This window comes from Ptychodera flava, chromosome 21 (assembly GCF_041260155.1).
Source record: "Ptychodera flava strain L36383 chromosome 21, AS_Pfla_20210202, whole genome shotgun sequence".
NCBI lineage: Eukaryota > Metazoa > Hemichordata > Enteropneusta > Ptychoderidae > Ptychodera > Ptychodera flava.
The window spans coordinates 27327494-27344865 of NC_091948.1; the positions used below are offsets into that span (position 1 = coordinate 27327494).

General features: G+C 37.1%; 3 protein-coding genes across 8 annotated transcripts in view; 2 read left to right on the forward strand and 1 right to left on the reverse strand.

Annotated features, from left to right (window-relative positions):
• The window catches only part of LOC139121887 (unconventional myosin-Ie-like), a 40789-nt gene extending 37790 nt beyond the window's left edge, over positions 1 to 2999 (forward strand). For both annotated transcript variants that reach the window (XM_070687156.1, XM_070687157.1), the window contains 2 exons: positions 22 to 202; positions 564 to 2999. In XM_070687156.1, the coding sequence (XP_070543257.1) occupies positions 22 to 202; positions 564 to 695 (313 nt within the window). In that variant the 3' untranslated portion in view covers positions 696 to 2999. The remainder of the gene's footprint in view (positions 1 to 21; positions 203 to 563) is intronic.
• A 615-nt stretch (positions 3000 to 3614) lies between these two features.
• Positions 3615 to 11375, reverse strand: LOC139121889 (kelch domain-containing protein 1-like). 2 transcript variants are annotated; one of them, XM_070687158.1, is made up of 7 exons: positions 11021 to 11375; positions 10234 to 10386; positions 8938 to 9195; positions 8012 to 8164; positions 6961 to 7116; positions 6413 to 6586; positions 3615 to 5707 (listed from the first exon to the last, which is right to left on the reverse strand). In XM_070687158.1, the coding sequence occupies exons 1-7, from the start codon at positions 11238 to 11240 to the stop codon at positions 5547 to 5549; spliced, it is 1275 nt and encodes a 424-aa protein (XP_070543259.1). In that variant the 5' UTR covers positions 11241 to 11375; the 3' UTR covers positions 3615 to 5546. The 2 variants fall into 2 exon arrangements, with proteins under 2 accessions (XP_070543259.1, XP_070543260.1); XM_070687159.1 differs by having other exon boundaries at positions 9928 to 10386; positions 11021 to 11320.
• Positions 11376 to 12665: 1290 nt separating this feature from the next.
• Positions 12666 to 17372, forward strand: part of LOC139121890 (rho guanine nucleotide exchange factor 18-like) — a 143551-nt gene continuing 138844 nt past the window's right edge. For 2 of the 4 annotated variants that reach the window (XM_070687176.1, XM_070687178.1), the window contains exon 1: positions 12684 to 13343. In XM_070687176.1, coding sequence (XP_070543277.1) covers positions 13331 to 13343 — 13 coding nt within the window. In that variant the 5' untranslated portion in view covers positions 12684 to 13330. Of the gene's footprint in view, positions 13344 to 16611; positions 16748 to 17372 lie in introns of those variants that run through there. The other 2 variants (XM_070687168.1, XM_070687162.1) reach the window with 2 other exon arrangements.

Sequence of the window (17372 nt, forward strand, 5' to 3'; positions counted from 1 at the left end):
TTCTGATATGTCCATCTACAGTTTCCAAAGAAAGTCACTGAAACCAGGAGCAAGGAGGCCGGCCCAGCTGGTGGAAAGCCAAGACCAAAGGCAAAACCACAGCCCCAATTACCACAGGCTAGAGCAATATGGGATTATGATCCAAATGACACAGATGAACTTCATGTCCGTGCCAACGATATCATTGAAATTATCAGTGAAGGTGAGTGCAGTCAATATTTTTAAACTTTCTCTTTATAGTTTGTTGGTAGTGAATATGAATTTGAAGGTGCAGTACAACTGCAAAGGGTGAAAAATTTCATAGAGCAAAACACCCTGCTGTAAACAATGGTTGGATCTCAACAAGTGATAACACTAGTTCATTACAAAACAATTTTATTGAAATGGTCATATTTAGGTGCGTCACCAGGCATCACATTCTCCAACACTTCAGTCATTTTCTAACCTTTGCTGTCCGTGTTCAAGAATACTGTTTAAAGCTGCTCATTGAAAACTGTTTTGGGTTTACAAAACGTAATTCTGGAAGAGTTCCTGTTTTCAAACACACCAATCTCTTCTCACAGATCCCTCAGGATGGTGGAGAGGAAGACTTAGAGGCAAGGAAGGCCTGTTTCCATCCAACTATGTGGAGAAAATATAAACCAACCATCAGTTCCAGCAGAGAAGCTGCCATAGATGAAACCCAAGAGAGCTGATGCTTTTATCACAGACCAAAGATTGGCTTAGACAACAGCTGTAAGCCAGGAAATGATACGCTGTGATTGATAAACTTGCAATGAGATAAAATATACGTCTGCAAAATATGAAAAATTCTTATCTCTCAGAAGATGCAAGAAGAGACCAAATTACTTTATGGAAAAAGACCATCAACTGTTGTTATGCCAGATACCAAAGCTATTGACTGAACACTGTATCCTATTCCAGACACCTTTCCCCACCTTTATGTTATAAATAAATATTTTACATTACTGTAGAACTCTAGACCAATAAATTTTGATGCAATTGTTGGACATGTACTCATTAATGCCTTTCCACCCCCATTTGCATTAACAGGTCCAATATCCTACTGGGTCAAACCATTGTAGAACACGGGGCTTAACAGGGTCACTTTAACATTTAACCCTCTTAAAAGTGCCTCTGCAGTTTGCTTTAATCCCATTGGCTTTCAGCTCTGCAATGCAAGTTATTACAAATGTTTGTTTATTACTGCTTTTAGCTCCATATGTATATTGGCTGCTGCTGCAGAAATGCAGACAAAATGTGTCTGTTGTACGACAGATACTTTGCATTGCTGCACTTTGTGTCAGATGCCATGGCAGGTAAAATTCAAGGCCTTTATCATTGTATCACTGTCTGCTATTTAACTTAACCAACTCTACACATTGTTATTACAAGCTTTGTCAAAAATTCACATGACTGTATAACTTTACATACAGGATGTGAAAAATGGGATTTTGTCCAGAATTGACCATTTCAGATCAGTACACTTGGATAGAGGGTTGACAGGGTTTCATTTCAAAGCATTGTGACATCTTTCTTCGTCTTCAAAGATTGCATTTGTCCCACGATATTTCTGTCATGAACGTTGGCAGAGCAAGGGTGAATACATACCGGCAGAGGGAAAAATGGCTACTGATGTCACATGATTCTCTTTTTACCAAATAATGATTACTAAAATGCTACTGCTATTCAGATAAGATTCCATTATTTCATTGGGACAACGGAATAAGCTCTGAAATTTGTCAATGGTATTTCGAAATCTATATCATCCCCATGAGTGAAATCAAACACATGCTATTAATGGGGAACACCTTTATTTTTTTACATGCAAATGAGAATTTCTCATGATCATTAACTCATATGATTGTTGTATCGAATTTATTTCCCAACAAAATGTTACTCAGTGTAAAATTGTACCCTGACTGGGCAATGCATGCTGCCATGGTTGTACTAGACTGAAAGATCCGTCACTTGAGGGCGCTTTCTACGCTCCCCCTCTTGAGATTGCCCTTTGAAGCGACAGTTCTTTCAGTCTATGGTTGTACCATTATGGTTTGTACCAGTGTTTGTACAAAGGATTCCTTGCAGTAGACAACATATTTATTTGGAGCTGGAATTTCATTGATGTATGTTGTGTGATGGTGAAATCATGGAAGAAATATCAGTAAGCATGTATATCAGTGTTTTGTTCAGACTTGGATATTATGTTCATCACTATACTCCATATGATCATCATGACTATACCTTGGTAGATTGTAGTGTACGTAGTCATGTATTTTATGTAGAAGAGCAGATGTAGTCCTATCTATATATATAGTATATGTAAATATAGAAAATTTGGGAAAACTGGCTGCATAGGGAGGAAATTTTATATAATACCCTGTGAAGGAAATGAATGTACGGTTTGTAGATGCAATCGGCATATAGATCTGATATATGGAAATTGTCAAAATTCTTTGTTCTACGCTGTTGGCAAATAGTACACTCCTTTACTCTTTCAGAATCTGTACTTGTTGCTGAGATAAAATTAAGCTTGTTGAGATTGACAGTCACCTCTACGTATGTTGGTAAACAGGTGCATAACATTGTCTTTAAATATAGGGTTGAAACTTCAGAGATGTTATGTCGTAGCATGCTTCATCATACATTGGCTCTATCCAGACGCATTCTCTTTCAAAAGTAAGCTAGCCAAACAACTCCACCATTCGTAAAATGTAGGGTTCAATCCTAACACTGTGCTTTTAGCAATGAAGTAATCAATATCTTGTGCCTTGCATCACATTCAAGACATGACAATGAAGTGATTTTGCCAATTTACAGCTCATTTCAGAATGAAAACTGGATGGAAAAAATGCCTATGCAAGCCATTTCAATGATTATGCAAATTGTGCTCTTATGCAAATCCAGATTCTGCAATGGATTTTGAAATCATGGATGTGAATTGTGCTGGACACAAGCATTTATCATTAAAATGATATCTTTAAAACTTGTGCAAACTACTTCCTTTTGTCTTTTCATTCTTTTTTAAATGGTAAAAGAATATACACCAGATCAATTCATCAAAAAATTATTTGACACTGGGCAATCACTTATTCCATTAATTGACAAGGATAATGATGAATTTATGGAGTAATATTGATTTCATATTTCTGTACTCAGCACTTTATATTTTGGAAAGATCTTTTTACATTGAATGCCCAGGAACATGGGTGGCTGCAGCTGTGCCAGCCAAAGTAAGTCAAGTTCCTGATTGTTAATGGCGATTGTGATCTTTCAAGCTACTGAGTCAAAGAATTGAAACTGAAAGATTTAATATTTTTGTAGAACCTTTCTTCAAGGAAACTTACAAGAGTTATCTTTCAAAATAAAGAATTAAAATGGAGGGGGGGGTTATCATGCAAATTGTAGTTTAAAGAAAACTTGGATGAAATGTCAACATTCCTGTACATTCACCCATGAAGTGTGGCAATCCGTAAAGTCTGGTTTATCTTGACTTCCAGATATAAAAGTATTACCATATCTAGACCAACAAACTTCAGCATCAATTCTTTTACTTGATCAAGAAATCAGAGCACAGCAGATCACTGTCGATCACAAAAATAGAAAATGTTGAGTAATTTTCACAAGATTTATTAATGTTATGGATAAATGCAATTTGCAGTCTGTTTGCTGTTTGTTATATTACAGTATATTTTTGTTACTCATCAGTCTTGCTAACAAAGTTTTGGTACAAATATTCCTCCGCTTTGTATTTTAAAATGATTTTTGCAGATCATTTATATACTTGTTAAACAAAATCTTTTCATAAATTCAAACAGAGAGTCTGTTAAGTATCTCTACAACTACATGCAGAATACAAAACTGAATTCACAGGTCCCATGTTTTTTGTATTGTCTTTACAGTGAATTTTGAGGTTTTTGAGAATTATACAGGAAAAGTTATTAAACAGAGTTAGTCTTGCTCAACAACTTATGTAAGCCTTTCCTATGCATTCTACATCTAAATTCAATAATGTGTACTTTGCTGGACAAACCACAAGTGTCCAAAACCAGTGTAATTTATGACCAAACCAGCATCAGAATCAGAATGCTGTTCAAATATCACCACGGTGAACAATTTGACTGCGACCCCTTCCTCACCAAATCTGAATGTGTAATGCCTGACAAAATAATCACTGCTTATCAGTATTACGGAACGTCTTCCAGATTTACACATTTTCAAAACTTCTTCACTCCATACAAAAATGCCAGTCTTGTTTTCAGGGTCACAAAAATCTTCAATTTGAATAGTTGACCATCAAAATATGGTTAAAAATTATTCGACTCACACTTTGATCAGAAGTATCCCTAGCATTGAAGATTGCCGTCAGTAAAGATCGATAAAATTCAGATTCCAAATGAAGCTTTTGTCAGTAGACTTCATCTGTTTTTGTTTGTAAGTTTGCAAAGTAAGTTGTCGCCTGCACATCTGACCAATACTTATATCTATCAGTAACACTTAACTTACAACCGGTGATGCCAAAGACAAAAATATTTAAATAGGCAGAACTACAAAGTGAAGGCAGGAAGAAAAATTAGATGCATGAAACAAAAGTTAACTTTGTCATCAGTCGCTTATCAAACTGGTATTTGCATTTAGAGACTGTACATAGATCAATCTCTGGTTGAATAAAAAAGTTCACAGTCAATACATGTATTAAGTCAGACAGCAGACAGTGACATCTTATGTTGTTGCACAGGAACTCTTTACTGGTTTTAGCAGTACACCTAAGTAAATTTTTTACCTAATTTCAAATGTACCATTTCTATAAATGTACCCACAGAAACAGTTCAAAAGGCAGGAAAAAATACTTTGTAGCAGTTTATTTCATCATGTACTAAACATTCCTTTAAAAAATATGATATACTATGTTCCTCATTCAATATGAGTGGGAGAAGATTGAATTTTAATTTGTTTGATGTACCTGTGAAAATTTTTATGTAGGACCATATTTTTCCTCATATGAACTTCCAAAAGTGGATTTTTTGTATATCTTTGAATTTTCATTGTCTTTTTAAAATTTGTATCTCATAGAAAGACAAATCTTATTTCCAAAGAACAAATACTGGAAGAGAACTAAATGTATTTTTTTTTCCATAAATATGCAAAATAAATCATATTTACAAGTGTTGTGTAAACACTGTGAAAAAATTTACTCTGGTACAGAAAAGTAAAATTTTCCATTGTGTGTGAGGGATCCAATATACTTTTTAAGTTCAGATTGTATTTCATGGTTAGACCTTTTGATACAAACACTCTTTCTTGTAAAATATATGCTACATACATTTCTTCAAGTTTTAGAACTTCTATAAAAGTATATGATATGAAATAGTGTACAAAATAATCCATGTGCAAATTGTCCATCCAAAAATTCAACAAATGAATGTCCCCATTGAAGCTGAAATTTGTAAAGTTTACTCCTGTCACAGCAGAAGTACTTGACTTCACTGACGAATTCAAAGCTGACAAATTGTCAGACCAGTAAAGACTGCCCTCACAGTTCAGTTTCACTGATTGCCATTCACCACTGCAGATGTCCCTGCCACTTCTGCTGTTTCATTTTGTTTCATTGCCCCCTCCTCAGCTGCTGAAATATTGACTGATGTAGAAACATTTTCTTGGTTTTCTTCAGGGGGTGTAGGAAGAGACTGTCCACTCAAAATATCACCTAGTAAACAATACAAATACCAAAGAGCAAACCATAAGAACTGATACAATACTGTACATGTCCCTTTTACAGTATCAAAAATATTTCCAGTCAACTTCAAGTGTGTTTGTGAATGTGCTCATGTCCACATTCCATTGTTAATTACTTGTAAACGTGTTTGAAACATCATATTGAGAAGGTTGAAAGAGCACTGAAGCTTATAAAGATTGAAATGCATTTTATTTCCAGAACACAGACATTGATAATGACAGAGCAATATCAGTGAGTACTGCAGATTTAAGACAAGATCTCCGCTTCAGACTTTAGAATAAGATTTGATTATACATAGTTGAAAACATTGGATTCACAGAGTTGAATGAGTTTCCAGAAGAAACTTAAATCTGACATTCAGCAAGACATAATTTTGGCAAAAGTATTCATCCCTACCAACAAAACATCATTTCTGCAAAGTTGACCACTAACTGAAAATGATGCGTCAGAATATCAAAAAGTTCTAGAAGTTGACAGATGGTAGCACTTCACAATAAAATAATTGCTGTCAGCACCGCCAGAGGCTTCCGATGCGCACTCTGAGCAATACCGTATTCCTCCTATTATAAGATCCGGGGTCAGCAACATGAAATGGTTGTAATTATCAGGGGGGTCTTATAATCGAATAAGTATGGTAACCAATATGAGTACTAAATAAATCACCTGATCACTTACCTGTCTTACAAACATACACGTCTCTGTAATAGTTTTGACACTGCATGGTGGCAGGATCGAAGTCGGAGGAGCCACCGAACACAACAAGATGCTCCCCGACTACCGTTGCTGTATGAACCCCACGGGCAGGAGGCTGGCAACCTTTCTGGGTTGGCTGGAGCCATTTTTTTGTTTCTGGGAAAAATTTACAAAAAAACAAAGTGGTTAAACTTTCAAAATGCATGGGACAATAAGATGTTCAAATTTTACGGGACAATAATTTTTTTTTTCCAGGGAATAGGAATTACACCTCTAATTTTGTTCTATTGATATCTGTAGATGTCGATTTATCTGAGAAATTTCTTATGTTTGCTCTGGATCTATATCTCAGAACTTAGAAGTATTTTGTCAAAATTATTCTCATCTGAACAAGGTTCACTCTTTTCTCTTTCCGGTGTCCTGAAACACTGATTCTACATGATATCCATTCTTTCCATTCAAAAATGACGATATTTTTCTAAATGTAGGTGAAGGTGTTGATAGGCTCAGTAGTAAGTGACAAAACTTACCAGTGTCAAAGATGTGCAAATCATTGAAGTGTTTGTTGTCTTGACCTCTGCCCCCAATGACAACAACTCGTTTGCCGACTCCCGTCACTGTGTGAAATGACCGTGGTTCAGGCTGTCTGCCTGTTACACCAGTTGCTTGGATCCACTTCATCATTTCTATGATTGGAAACAATGATAGTGTGATTAGAAAGTTGTGTGAGAAAACTTTTCCATGCCGCAATGTGTATTTCACCTATTACTCCACATAACAAAGTAAACCCTAAACTCTCCCTAAAATGAACCCCCTCAGCTGCAAAATTGCATGTACATCTGGTTTTACTGCTCTTACTGTTTGTCCGGCCTCACTGTGGATAGACTGTTTGTAACAAGGCTGCAGCACTCTCTGTCAGCAGCAGAAACTGTAAATTTGGCAGTTAGGGTAAGAAAACCCCTAAACTGATTCAATACTCACCAATACTGGTCATCGACTATGCAAAACAGACATCATTACACTATCATGCACAAACTTTACAAAATTATCAGTGTTGCTGCCAGGACGCGCCCTTGCGACAATGTCCCCCAAAAGGAACCCGTTGTCCTGCACTCTTGCATGTGGGTCACCTCGGGCGCACTCGTGAGTCGACTGTGATGGGTTTAGTATACAAGTAATATCTGTTACTGACGATGATCTTTGGTTTGCCTAATTATTTTGAGGTTTACACTTACATACTTTCGGAGCTAGCTATATGATTAAAAGTAATTAAAACGCTGCACTTGATATCATAATTTGCTTGACTGTAGTCCGTCTGAGCTCTGATTTGCGGCAGATATGGTATACTGCTTCAATTGCCTGAAATTCAAGCATAGCGATGCGGTCCCGGTAGCTTCGAGTTTTGTTCAGTGAAACTAATGTGTTACAAAATAATGCAAAATTTGATTGACAACTGCTTGTTGTCCCCAAAATGTACAAAATGTCCCCAAAAATAAATGGTAGTGGGACACAATGTCCCCTGATCTAAAATTCCTGGCCGCAACACTGAATTATGTTCCTTGAAATTCTCAACAGATTTACCTGTATCTAAAACATAGAGATCATTTCTCCTGGACTGTGCATCCCTTCCACCAAAAATGACAATATTTTGACCCACTGCACACATGCCGTGGGCAGCCCTGGGAGTCGGTGAATAAATCTTGATTGGTTGTGGATTTTCCCACCTGTTGTTTTCTATGGACAACAATAATAACAAAATATTTGTCAGAGAATTATGTATAATCATAGCATTTAATACTGAAATCTATGATGTTAAAAACTAATGACAGGATAATGTAAATATCAGATACCTTCAAAAAATACCGGCAGAACTTTCACAGTAAACAATTAAATTTGAAAAGTCTGCAGTACATACTAGTATTAAACCTTCTCAGATCAACTCATTTAAAATCAGTTCAAAAATTGCAGTACCAAGATCACTGTAATACACTCTGCTGTGACACACTGTCACCATCCCAGTAAAGTCAGTAAAAATCACTGTGTTTACATGTCCATTAACTAGATATTTTACTGACTAAATGTCCTAGAACAAAACCTACCACGCTAAGTAGGTGAAAATATGCATAGATCTTGGCTCAATAACCCTCTTCCCCTACTCTGCAGATGTTGAAGTGATAGGCCCACAGGAAGAGGACTAATGGGTCTTCTCATGGTCAAGTCTATTAAATATATTATATGGGACATGCAATGCTGTACTGATTACAAACAACTTCACCTGCTGGCAACGGACAAATCTTAAGTACATGTAGGCCACTCTCTTTTCGTTTCACAAAAAGAGGTTCACTTACACCAGGTGCCAGTGAATCTCTTTTTGCGAAACAAAAAAGAGATAAGAAACAAGAAGAAGATGAAATTATGGCCTTCATCAAGATTGATTATCACATAACAAGATGGCCACTGACTTAGGCATGTTAGTGTAAATATAAAATATGTGATTTCTTCTATACCTGTATCATAGATGTACAGATCATCAAACCATCCAAAGTCAGCTGCTGCCTGAGGTCCCTGATCTTCCACCATGTCATCATCATCATCCTCATCGTATTCTTCATCATCTTGGGATCCTAATACATCTTCCTCTCCTTTATGCGGACCAAAGCCTCCAAAGATGTAAATCTTTGTTCCAATGGCAACTGATGCCACTTTGTCACGGGGGCTTGGTGCTGGTCCTGTGGCTGTATCAATTTCTGACCAGGTTGATGTTGCTATGGAAATCACAAAAGTACATTCATTCTTTTACTTTTTTGATAGCAATTATTCGTTGGGTGGCTATACACATCTGTTGATCAAGATGATTGATGAGAAATCAATTCTTGATTATTACACCTCAACCAGATCTCTCTCCTGGGACCCCTCTTTTCCCAAGGGAAATAATACAGCTAAACCATAGACAGTAGAGAAACCAACGTTCTGAGGTGAAAGGTGTAAAGTTTTAATCTGGGATCATGCTTCATATATGTATGTTGCATTATTCTTTCAAACGAAAACATTGTTCAAGTCTTCATGAACTGTCAGTTTGACACAAAGAACACGTGTAACTAGAAACTGTCCATATTAAACTTATAGATAGTCTCTCTCCTGCCTTAAACACAAAATTCTCATTCTAAGTCCTGCATCTACAAAAGCTTAAGAGACTAAAGGGTGTCATCACTGAAAGTAATAAAATACCCATCACTGCAATGCCGAAGTGAAATATATATTTGCCACAGTTTCAAAAAAAAAAATTTCAAATTGGCAACAGTAGAAGCTGCGATTCTAAGGAACGATTTAATTATTCTTACTGGTGTTGGGAGCAAACTAAATGTAACAGCATCAACATTGGCTTTGATTCAATTCTCTGTTTAAAATATTCAGACCAGGAAGACATGAAGCTGAAATGAATAGAAATGAACTTGAACAGGGTTTGTTTTAAACATTGAGAATAGATGGTATCATACCCTCTTTCATGTTGCAACCTACTGCAGAGTAAGGTACATGTATGACCTACGATGAAGTACCCGGCAGTTGTCCAAATGTCCATCAACTTGGGATGTCATGTAGGGGTTACGGTAACCAGAGAAGTCGTCCAGTTGCGAACTTGGCCAGCGCCGCCGACCAACTCGGCCAGTGGGAGAAGTCGGCCACTTGCAACAAAGCGATATGATTGCATACGCATTCTCTTCACAGTTGAATACTTAATCGGCACATGCCAGTTTTAATGGGGTTACACTTCACCCTGACCATCATACCATTGTGCCACTTACCAAGGTCATAGGCATGCAGGTCATCAAACCAGCCACTGTCTCTGCTGAGTCCACCAAATAAGTATATCTTGTTTCCAATGGAAACCATAGTGGCGCCAGATCTTGGGCTTGGGGTCTGACCTTTGACTTCAGCTTTACTCCATGTCATTGAATCTGTTGTGATGAGGAGGAACGACATAAAACCTGTTTTGTACATACAGGATAAATGGCAAGAGTTCCTTTAGATCCCCCACCCCAGGAAAACACTTTAATCACGGACTTTCCTTGAAAGAAACACATCAAATAAACTTTTTGAAGGGTTTAGGGTTAGTGTGTGATTCATTTCAAGGAAGACCATACGATTCTGGAGCTGTATCTCCTTCAGCATGTTAAGTCCTTAAGAAGACCATGGAGCCATGGAAGTTAACTTCAGAGTTTGGAAGTAAACTTCAAAGTTTACTTCCATGTGAAGACCGAAGAACAATTATTATAAGTCTCCTCAACAAATAAAATACACATGCACTCGCCTACTACAGACTCTTACATGTAGAACGACAATCAAACGATATGTAACAACAAATTTCCGACAGCAAATGACAATATTATACGCAAAACTGTAGTATGCACTGTCCCGCACCTTGTCCACAGTCCATTGTAACTCAATGCATGGAGTTAAGGAAGAGAATAGCCACTTTTCCCGTTTCATGGATCTTTCACTCATCCATACAATTATGATCAAACAAATAATAATAATGTAATCTTCTAGACAATGATAGCAAACAGATAGGTCGGGAAAAGCAACTCTCACCTAAATCGAATACTAAAAGATCGTTCGATTCTACTATTTCACTGCCATCCGTCGAAACTACCCCGCCAAACACGAATAGCTTTTTGTCCACGCCGCAAGCTGTGTGACCGTCCCTAGCTTGAAATAGGCTCGTCTCGTCTCCTTTCGACCAGTTGATAGTCACATCATTGTTGAGACGCTGTCCATACTTGATATTTTGAGTCGATGTTTCGTTTCCCATGATTTGCGGTCGCAACGGCGAAATTCAGCTTTTGGAGGGTCGGACCAGTGATGATCACTATACGAATTTCGCGGGAAAATAACACATTCGCGTTCGCGCGAAATTTGTATCATTGACATAGAGGTCAAAGTTTATGAACTTTGATTTATTGTTTTGAGCTGTTGAGGGCGCGCGTACACATGATCGCTCAAGCTTTGTCATGGAACACTGGTGAAAGACAGGAGTACCGGTAGGTTGTAGTTTTAATTATAAGTGAAGAACAAGTTGTGGCTTTATTGCTGAATTTTCAAGCATAGTTAAAGTTTAGGGTCACTGCTTCACCTTGAGAGCTTTCTTAATTTTATTTTGGATTTACGTCCTAATATTAGAAATATTAAATGTTGCGCATCACACATCAATACACATTCATAGTTTATTCACTTTGTTTATTTACTTATGTTTACATGGTATCTTTCATGACGATGAACATGTCTTCTATCAAGGTTTCATTTCATGATTTTTAATTCAAAAATAATGTGGGTTGTTATGATGTATTTCTTGTAATATGTTACATCTGAAATACTTGAATTGAGTGTCCTATTTCCTCTCATACCTACTGTTTTTGCAGGAAAGATTGAAAGTTGATGATTAAATAGCTGTAACTTTTTATATTTTCTTTCAAAAGTTTATATTTTCTCATATTTATTTGCCATCATCATATTGAAATACATATCCTCGTGTTAGCATTTTGAAACACAATGCATTTTATATTACATCTTATTGTTGACGATAAAATCCTACTGAAAGCAAATTGGCAGCACTAGTATTATGTAAAAAATAATATATCTAATATGTATCTATTGGCTCATACTTTATTTCGAATGTGCGTATCAAAACAACAGAGGAGTAATGATTCAGTTGTATGAATTTGCATCAAAATTATTTAGCCCAGCCTTAAAGCTTGTATCATTTTGCATCCAGCAAGAAGTGCTGCAGCTCAGTTTCACCTAGAACTTCTCTGTATTTGATACCCTACTTGGTAATATTATGTTGCCCCATTGAGGTATCATAACAAAACTACAGGGATGTTTCAGACAAACTTTGCTGAACCTTTACTATGAATAATCCTGAGTTCTGGTGATGAAAATATAAATCTTAACCTGCAGTCTGGTAATGACATCAAAATATTCTAGTTTTCATAGTTCAGTTCATATGTCAGTATTTGTCCAGGAAGTTGTTAAAACAATTTCCTGCAACACATTTCGATTGTCACTTACGTATATTTTTCACTTTGACGCATGCACTTGAAAAATTCGATGAGACATCAATGAGAAAAGCAATGAGGCCACAAAAGCATCGAACCAACTTGTATGGATTTAACCCCGTGACGTTGGTGGCGTTCGTCAAGAGTGTCGATTATGTATGTACACATGCAAATCATGATCGTTACAAATTCCAGTGACGTCACGACACTAAATCTAATGGCGGATGTAAACGTCTTGTATTAGAACGTGTATCCGTACGAACAACTGCCGTTCAGGAGTACTTTGAGTGATTGTGGAATATTCCAACACTCGCAAGATGGTGTGGTAAAGCTAACTTTAGTGTGATCTCGTTTTAGTATTTTGGATATAGCTGAATTTTTGACAAAATCGCGTCGGACGTGTGCCATGTCCGTGTGAAGTGCAATGGGAGAAACGTACATTGCAAGCTGACTGCTATATGAGGGGTACCATCAAAAAGCTTAAAGACGACCAGCGTAGTAAATAATTTAAATGTTCACCGTAAATAGCCTCCACTTTACAAGTAAGAGTACCTGAATAATATTTCTTTCTTCCATGAGAAGAACTGGTGTCATCTATCAAAAAGAAGCGTGTTGCTGTTCGCCAATATAATCAACAACGGAATGTTTTAAAATCTGACATGTCGATGAGTTAATTTGGAACAAACAGGTTGTTTCGAAAGGTAGACATCGTCAACGCTGCAAAACACAGCCGGAAAGTGGAAAGTTGCGTGAGGAAACTTCTCCACGCTGAAATAAGTGTATTTCACCTACAACTCCACATAAATTGTTGACACGGACATCGCGAAAAGTGTGTAGGATATTCGCCATGGAAAACAAAGGTATGTGTCGAAATCAAATACATTTTCATTCTGCTCTTTGGAAAGAGATCCTCTCAGTTCAGTTTTTTTCATGTTCATGGTGGCGACCTTTTGCATGTCGACGCATTTATACCGAGGGTAATAACTTCTTGTTTTATGGATATCTGATAATTATATGAAACCTAATAGTACACGTCCGCAACCATTCAATCAGTGTACAACAACAAGGGATAAGAATTTGATGGGCCCCATCTTGGCGGTCCTGTAATTGTATCTACTTCACTGCATGCAGATTCTAATATTTTCTTCGCTTCGATATTCACTTATCCTTATAAAAGGTAGACCGCTTTCCATTTAACCGATGCATTGAAATTTCCGTGCAGCCGTTTGCAAAAGACTTCAGCGTAGAGTTACCAAATCATGGAATTATGGGTGTGTATAATGTTCTGACGAGCGACCCTTCGCAAACATGATTGGACCAACACGCCATGAAATTATATAACAGCGGTGCACGTATAAATGGCACAAGGGCTCAGATGTAGTGTCTGAAGACAGCACAATATAATCACAAAACATATAATCAGACAACCGTCAATGAGAAATGGGGTTGCCGTCGACAAAAATTGTTTTGACTTGAGTGATGTGTTTTCGGCTATCGAGTTTCTGAACACGTTTTCACATACATCTGATTGACTCATGAAGATCATTGATTGCGATTTGTGGGCGGTGCGGAACTGACCGCTTTCCAGCCATGAAAGGTAACACAAGCCAAAGAAACAAACAATAATATCAGCCCTTGAAAGTGAAAGGCGCTCTCTGTGGTGTTGTTTCTGCGCCATCTGGATATTTTTTCAGTCTTTCTTGAAAACAGAGCCACTTCTTTCATGTTTGCCAGTGTAACTCTGAAAGGAGATATATATTTCATCAAATACATTTGTAAACAGTCGGCTCATGTGTGTTTTCCTTTCTGGTCAACTTGCATTAGTTGAAAAACAAGTACACCTAAGTTGATAAAAGAATACTGTGAGTGTAACAAATGACATCAGAGTGACAAATTAAGTAATGGTGACATACCAAAACAGGGACATGAACAGTTGCCTTCAATCTGAGTAAATGAATCAAACATGGTGAATAATGAATTGATGAGTTGGATAATATTACTAACAAAATTGACAAACGTGACAAAATTTCCTGAATCTTATCAACTCGTACATCTGTCGAATGATATGCACGAAGGTGCCACCTGCCCTCATGGATCTTTGTGTCCAGCAGGTTACCACAAAATATTGACCTCTATAGCCAGATCTTTATCGAAAGCTTTTCTGAATTGATCCACCGATGAATCAGAAAGAAGACGATGTGTATCAGTAATGTGGAAGGGATTGCACATGACCATGGTAGACTAGCACTATAAGTACAGCACTATGACACTTACTCCCAAGGGGTTCATCAGTGCTGATCGGTGTCACCTTTTAACATCAGTGACCCCATAGAAAACAATCAACCCAGTATGGTACATGTCGAAACACTTAGTTGTCTTTGATAAGACAACAGTCTTTATCAAGACAACCAAAAATTTAGCTGAATATACTCACCGTAGACATGAATTGCAAACTGCTGACATACCAGTCGTGTTAATTTTTGGTACGAAACCCCACTGACTGGTTCTGCTTGTCTAGATTTTACACAGATGATTTAATGATGGTACAGATACATGTAGGTATGATGCGCAGCTCGAAAATCTCAGAAATAGGACAGTAAAACAGAATATAAAGTTAGTTAACTTTGTTTTCTGTTTTACTGTAATATCTTTTGGCTACGTGTATTATTTTTTTTTGTAAAATCTGCATTGCGTGTAGACAGCTTGCTCTGACCCAGTTTCATGAACCCTTTCAGTGACAAGTTGCCTGAATGCATGCCGGACAACGTTATTAAAAGCAAATTGCTCGGGTTATAAAGCAATTTCGATTAATAAAAAGCTTGGAAATTCTGAGAGATTTTTCAAATGTTGCCAATGTAGTGCAAAAAATAAGCTAAAACCAGAGAAAAATATCGTGACAATCTGTTAAATAGGCTGGAACAGGATATCGTCATGGGTATATTTGGTTGTTGAAAACGTAAATCATGTTTTTATTAGATGGAAATCATAAATTACTTCGCTGATGTTCAGTAAGAGCTAAATTTACCATTCTTATGAACCACAATGTACACATATAGTTCTGTAACTGTTAGCTAACAAATTACACAAAATGATGCATTTCACAAGGCTGTACTGTGTAAACTGAACATTTTGTTCTGATTTGATAGCTAGCAGTAATTGCCTCAAACCTACATACCGTTTACACAAATCAAGATTATCATAAATTGCTGTACCCAAATACAGCAACTTCCATTGCAATTCTTCCATTGTCTGTCACTTGTATCAGATCCCTTTCAGAACTGAGGTGTGTCCACATTTTCTGTTGAAACATGTACCTCAGGACAGAATATATCAGCACCTGAGAAATCTATAATATGACATGCACTTCAGTGATAAAAGAAAGAAAAAATGGAGTTGAATAGTCAGGGCTAATTCAGAGGTTAGACATTTGTTTTATTCTTCTGATGTTTTTTTAACTGATATGTGATAGTTATCAAGTTTTTTTCAGTCATTAGCGCTATAAATCAGCATGTAGTTTGTCATTTTAATAACTTGCTGGAGAAATTCAGCCACATGTAGCACTATACCAGCCATAGTGCCTGTGAATAGTGACACTATCTCCAAACAAGATGAGTCATTAGTTCTGAATCTGAGTCAGTAACAAGGAAAGTACTTTTGAACATTAAACCAGCATATTCTCCCTGCAAGTGAATACATCTTTCAGGTCATGCTGAGAACTTTTCAAGGCAGTACCAGTACTCCATTTTTACCCAGTAACACATTGGATATACTGATTTTCCCCACATAGGAAGCCTACACGCAGATTTACTGGTCAAGTTTCAGCCAGAATGTCATTGTAGATAAGGTGTGCAAGGTAATCTGCAGGTATCGCACTGTGTTATTTTACATGGTCAGCGTAGGAAACTCTATTCAGTGCTGTCCTTGGCGTGTTTGTTGTGTACATCTCATGGCCCTGGTTTTCTGTTTTTGGTCAAGCAAGGTGAACATATTTACATGATAAACCGTTCAGTAAATCGCTCATCACAGGTGACAGTGTTAGCACATTCACAGTATGTACGTATGGTGATATTGAGAATAGGAAGTGACTAATGATATCATGATAATACATACATGTGCAACATATGGTGTGAAGCTGAGATTATTTTGAGCTCTCTGAAGGTGTTTTATTGATTATTGTTTCGAGTAATGTTTTGTAAACCATCTGTACGAAAACGTCGTCAATGTATCATGCCGGGGGTTTTTCCGTTCCGGCTGAAGTTTTCAGGTAAGTAAGCCTACATAGTCCCCCTAGTATCGGAACTACAAGTTTGAAATTATTTAGTGCCAACAGTTCGCTTTCACATCATATGCCAGGCAAGCTGTTTCTCTGTTGCTTTAGTTGTGTTGTACAAAAGTGAAAAAATTGACAATTTATGTGATATTTGTCGCCTTTTTCTCTGGCTTGACAAGTATCAACCAAGGTTACATACTGTCTGCTGCCTGACGGCAACAGACAATGTTTCAGAAAACCAGACAGGATTGCGACATAGTAGTATTCTCCATGCAATATTCAAAATTCCATTTTGTTGGTCAATTTATCTGTAGAGTGAAGGTGAGAAGGAATCACAATTGAAGGTATTTAATGAGTATGACTCGGGTCAAAAGTTACAAGCTAACCTTTGTATAGTGAGACAGGTATCTGTCTGTGCTTTTGCACATTTCACCTTTTTGATAAACCACAAAACTAAATTTTCTCAATATTCCATCGTTTTATACGACTAGAGTTTAGAGTGAAAATAGATGGTCAAGATGTGGTAGAAAACAAGCTCATTTTGTAGATGATGGTACCGGTAGATGTATTTCACAAAAGAAATAGTCTCACATTGTGAATTAGATTACATGTATTCTAC

Excerpts from the sequence above, each read along its gene's own strand:
- LOC139121889 (XM_070687158.1), bottom strand. The coding sequence starts at position 11,240 with ATGGGAAACGAAACATCGACTCAAAATATCAAGTATGGACAGCGTCTC. Across the intron at positions 7,117-8,011 it reads TCTCTATGTTTTAGATACAG|AAATGATGAAGTGGATCCAA; the intron begins GTAAATCTGTTG and ends TTCCAATCATAG. Across the intron at positions 6,587-6,960 it reads TTTGCACATCTTTGACACTG|AAACAAAAAAATGGCTCCAG; the intron begins GTAAGTTTTGTC and ends AATTTTTCCCAG.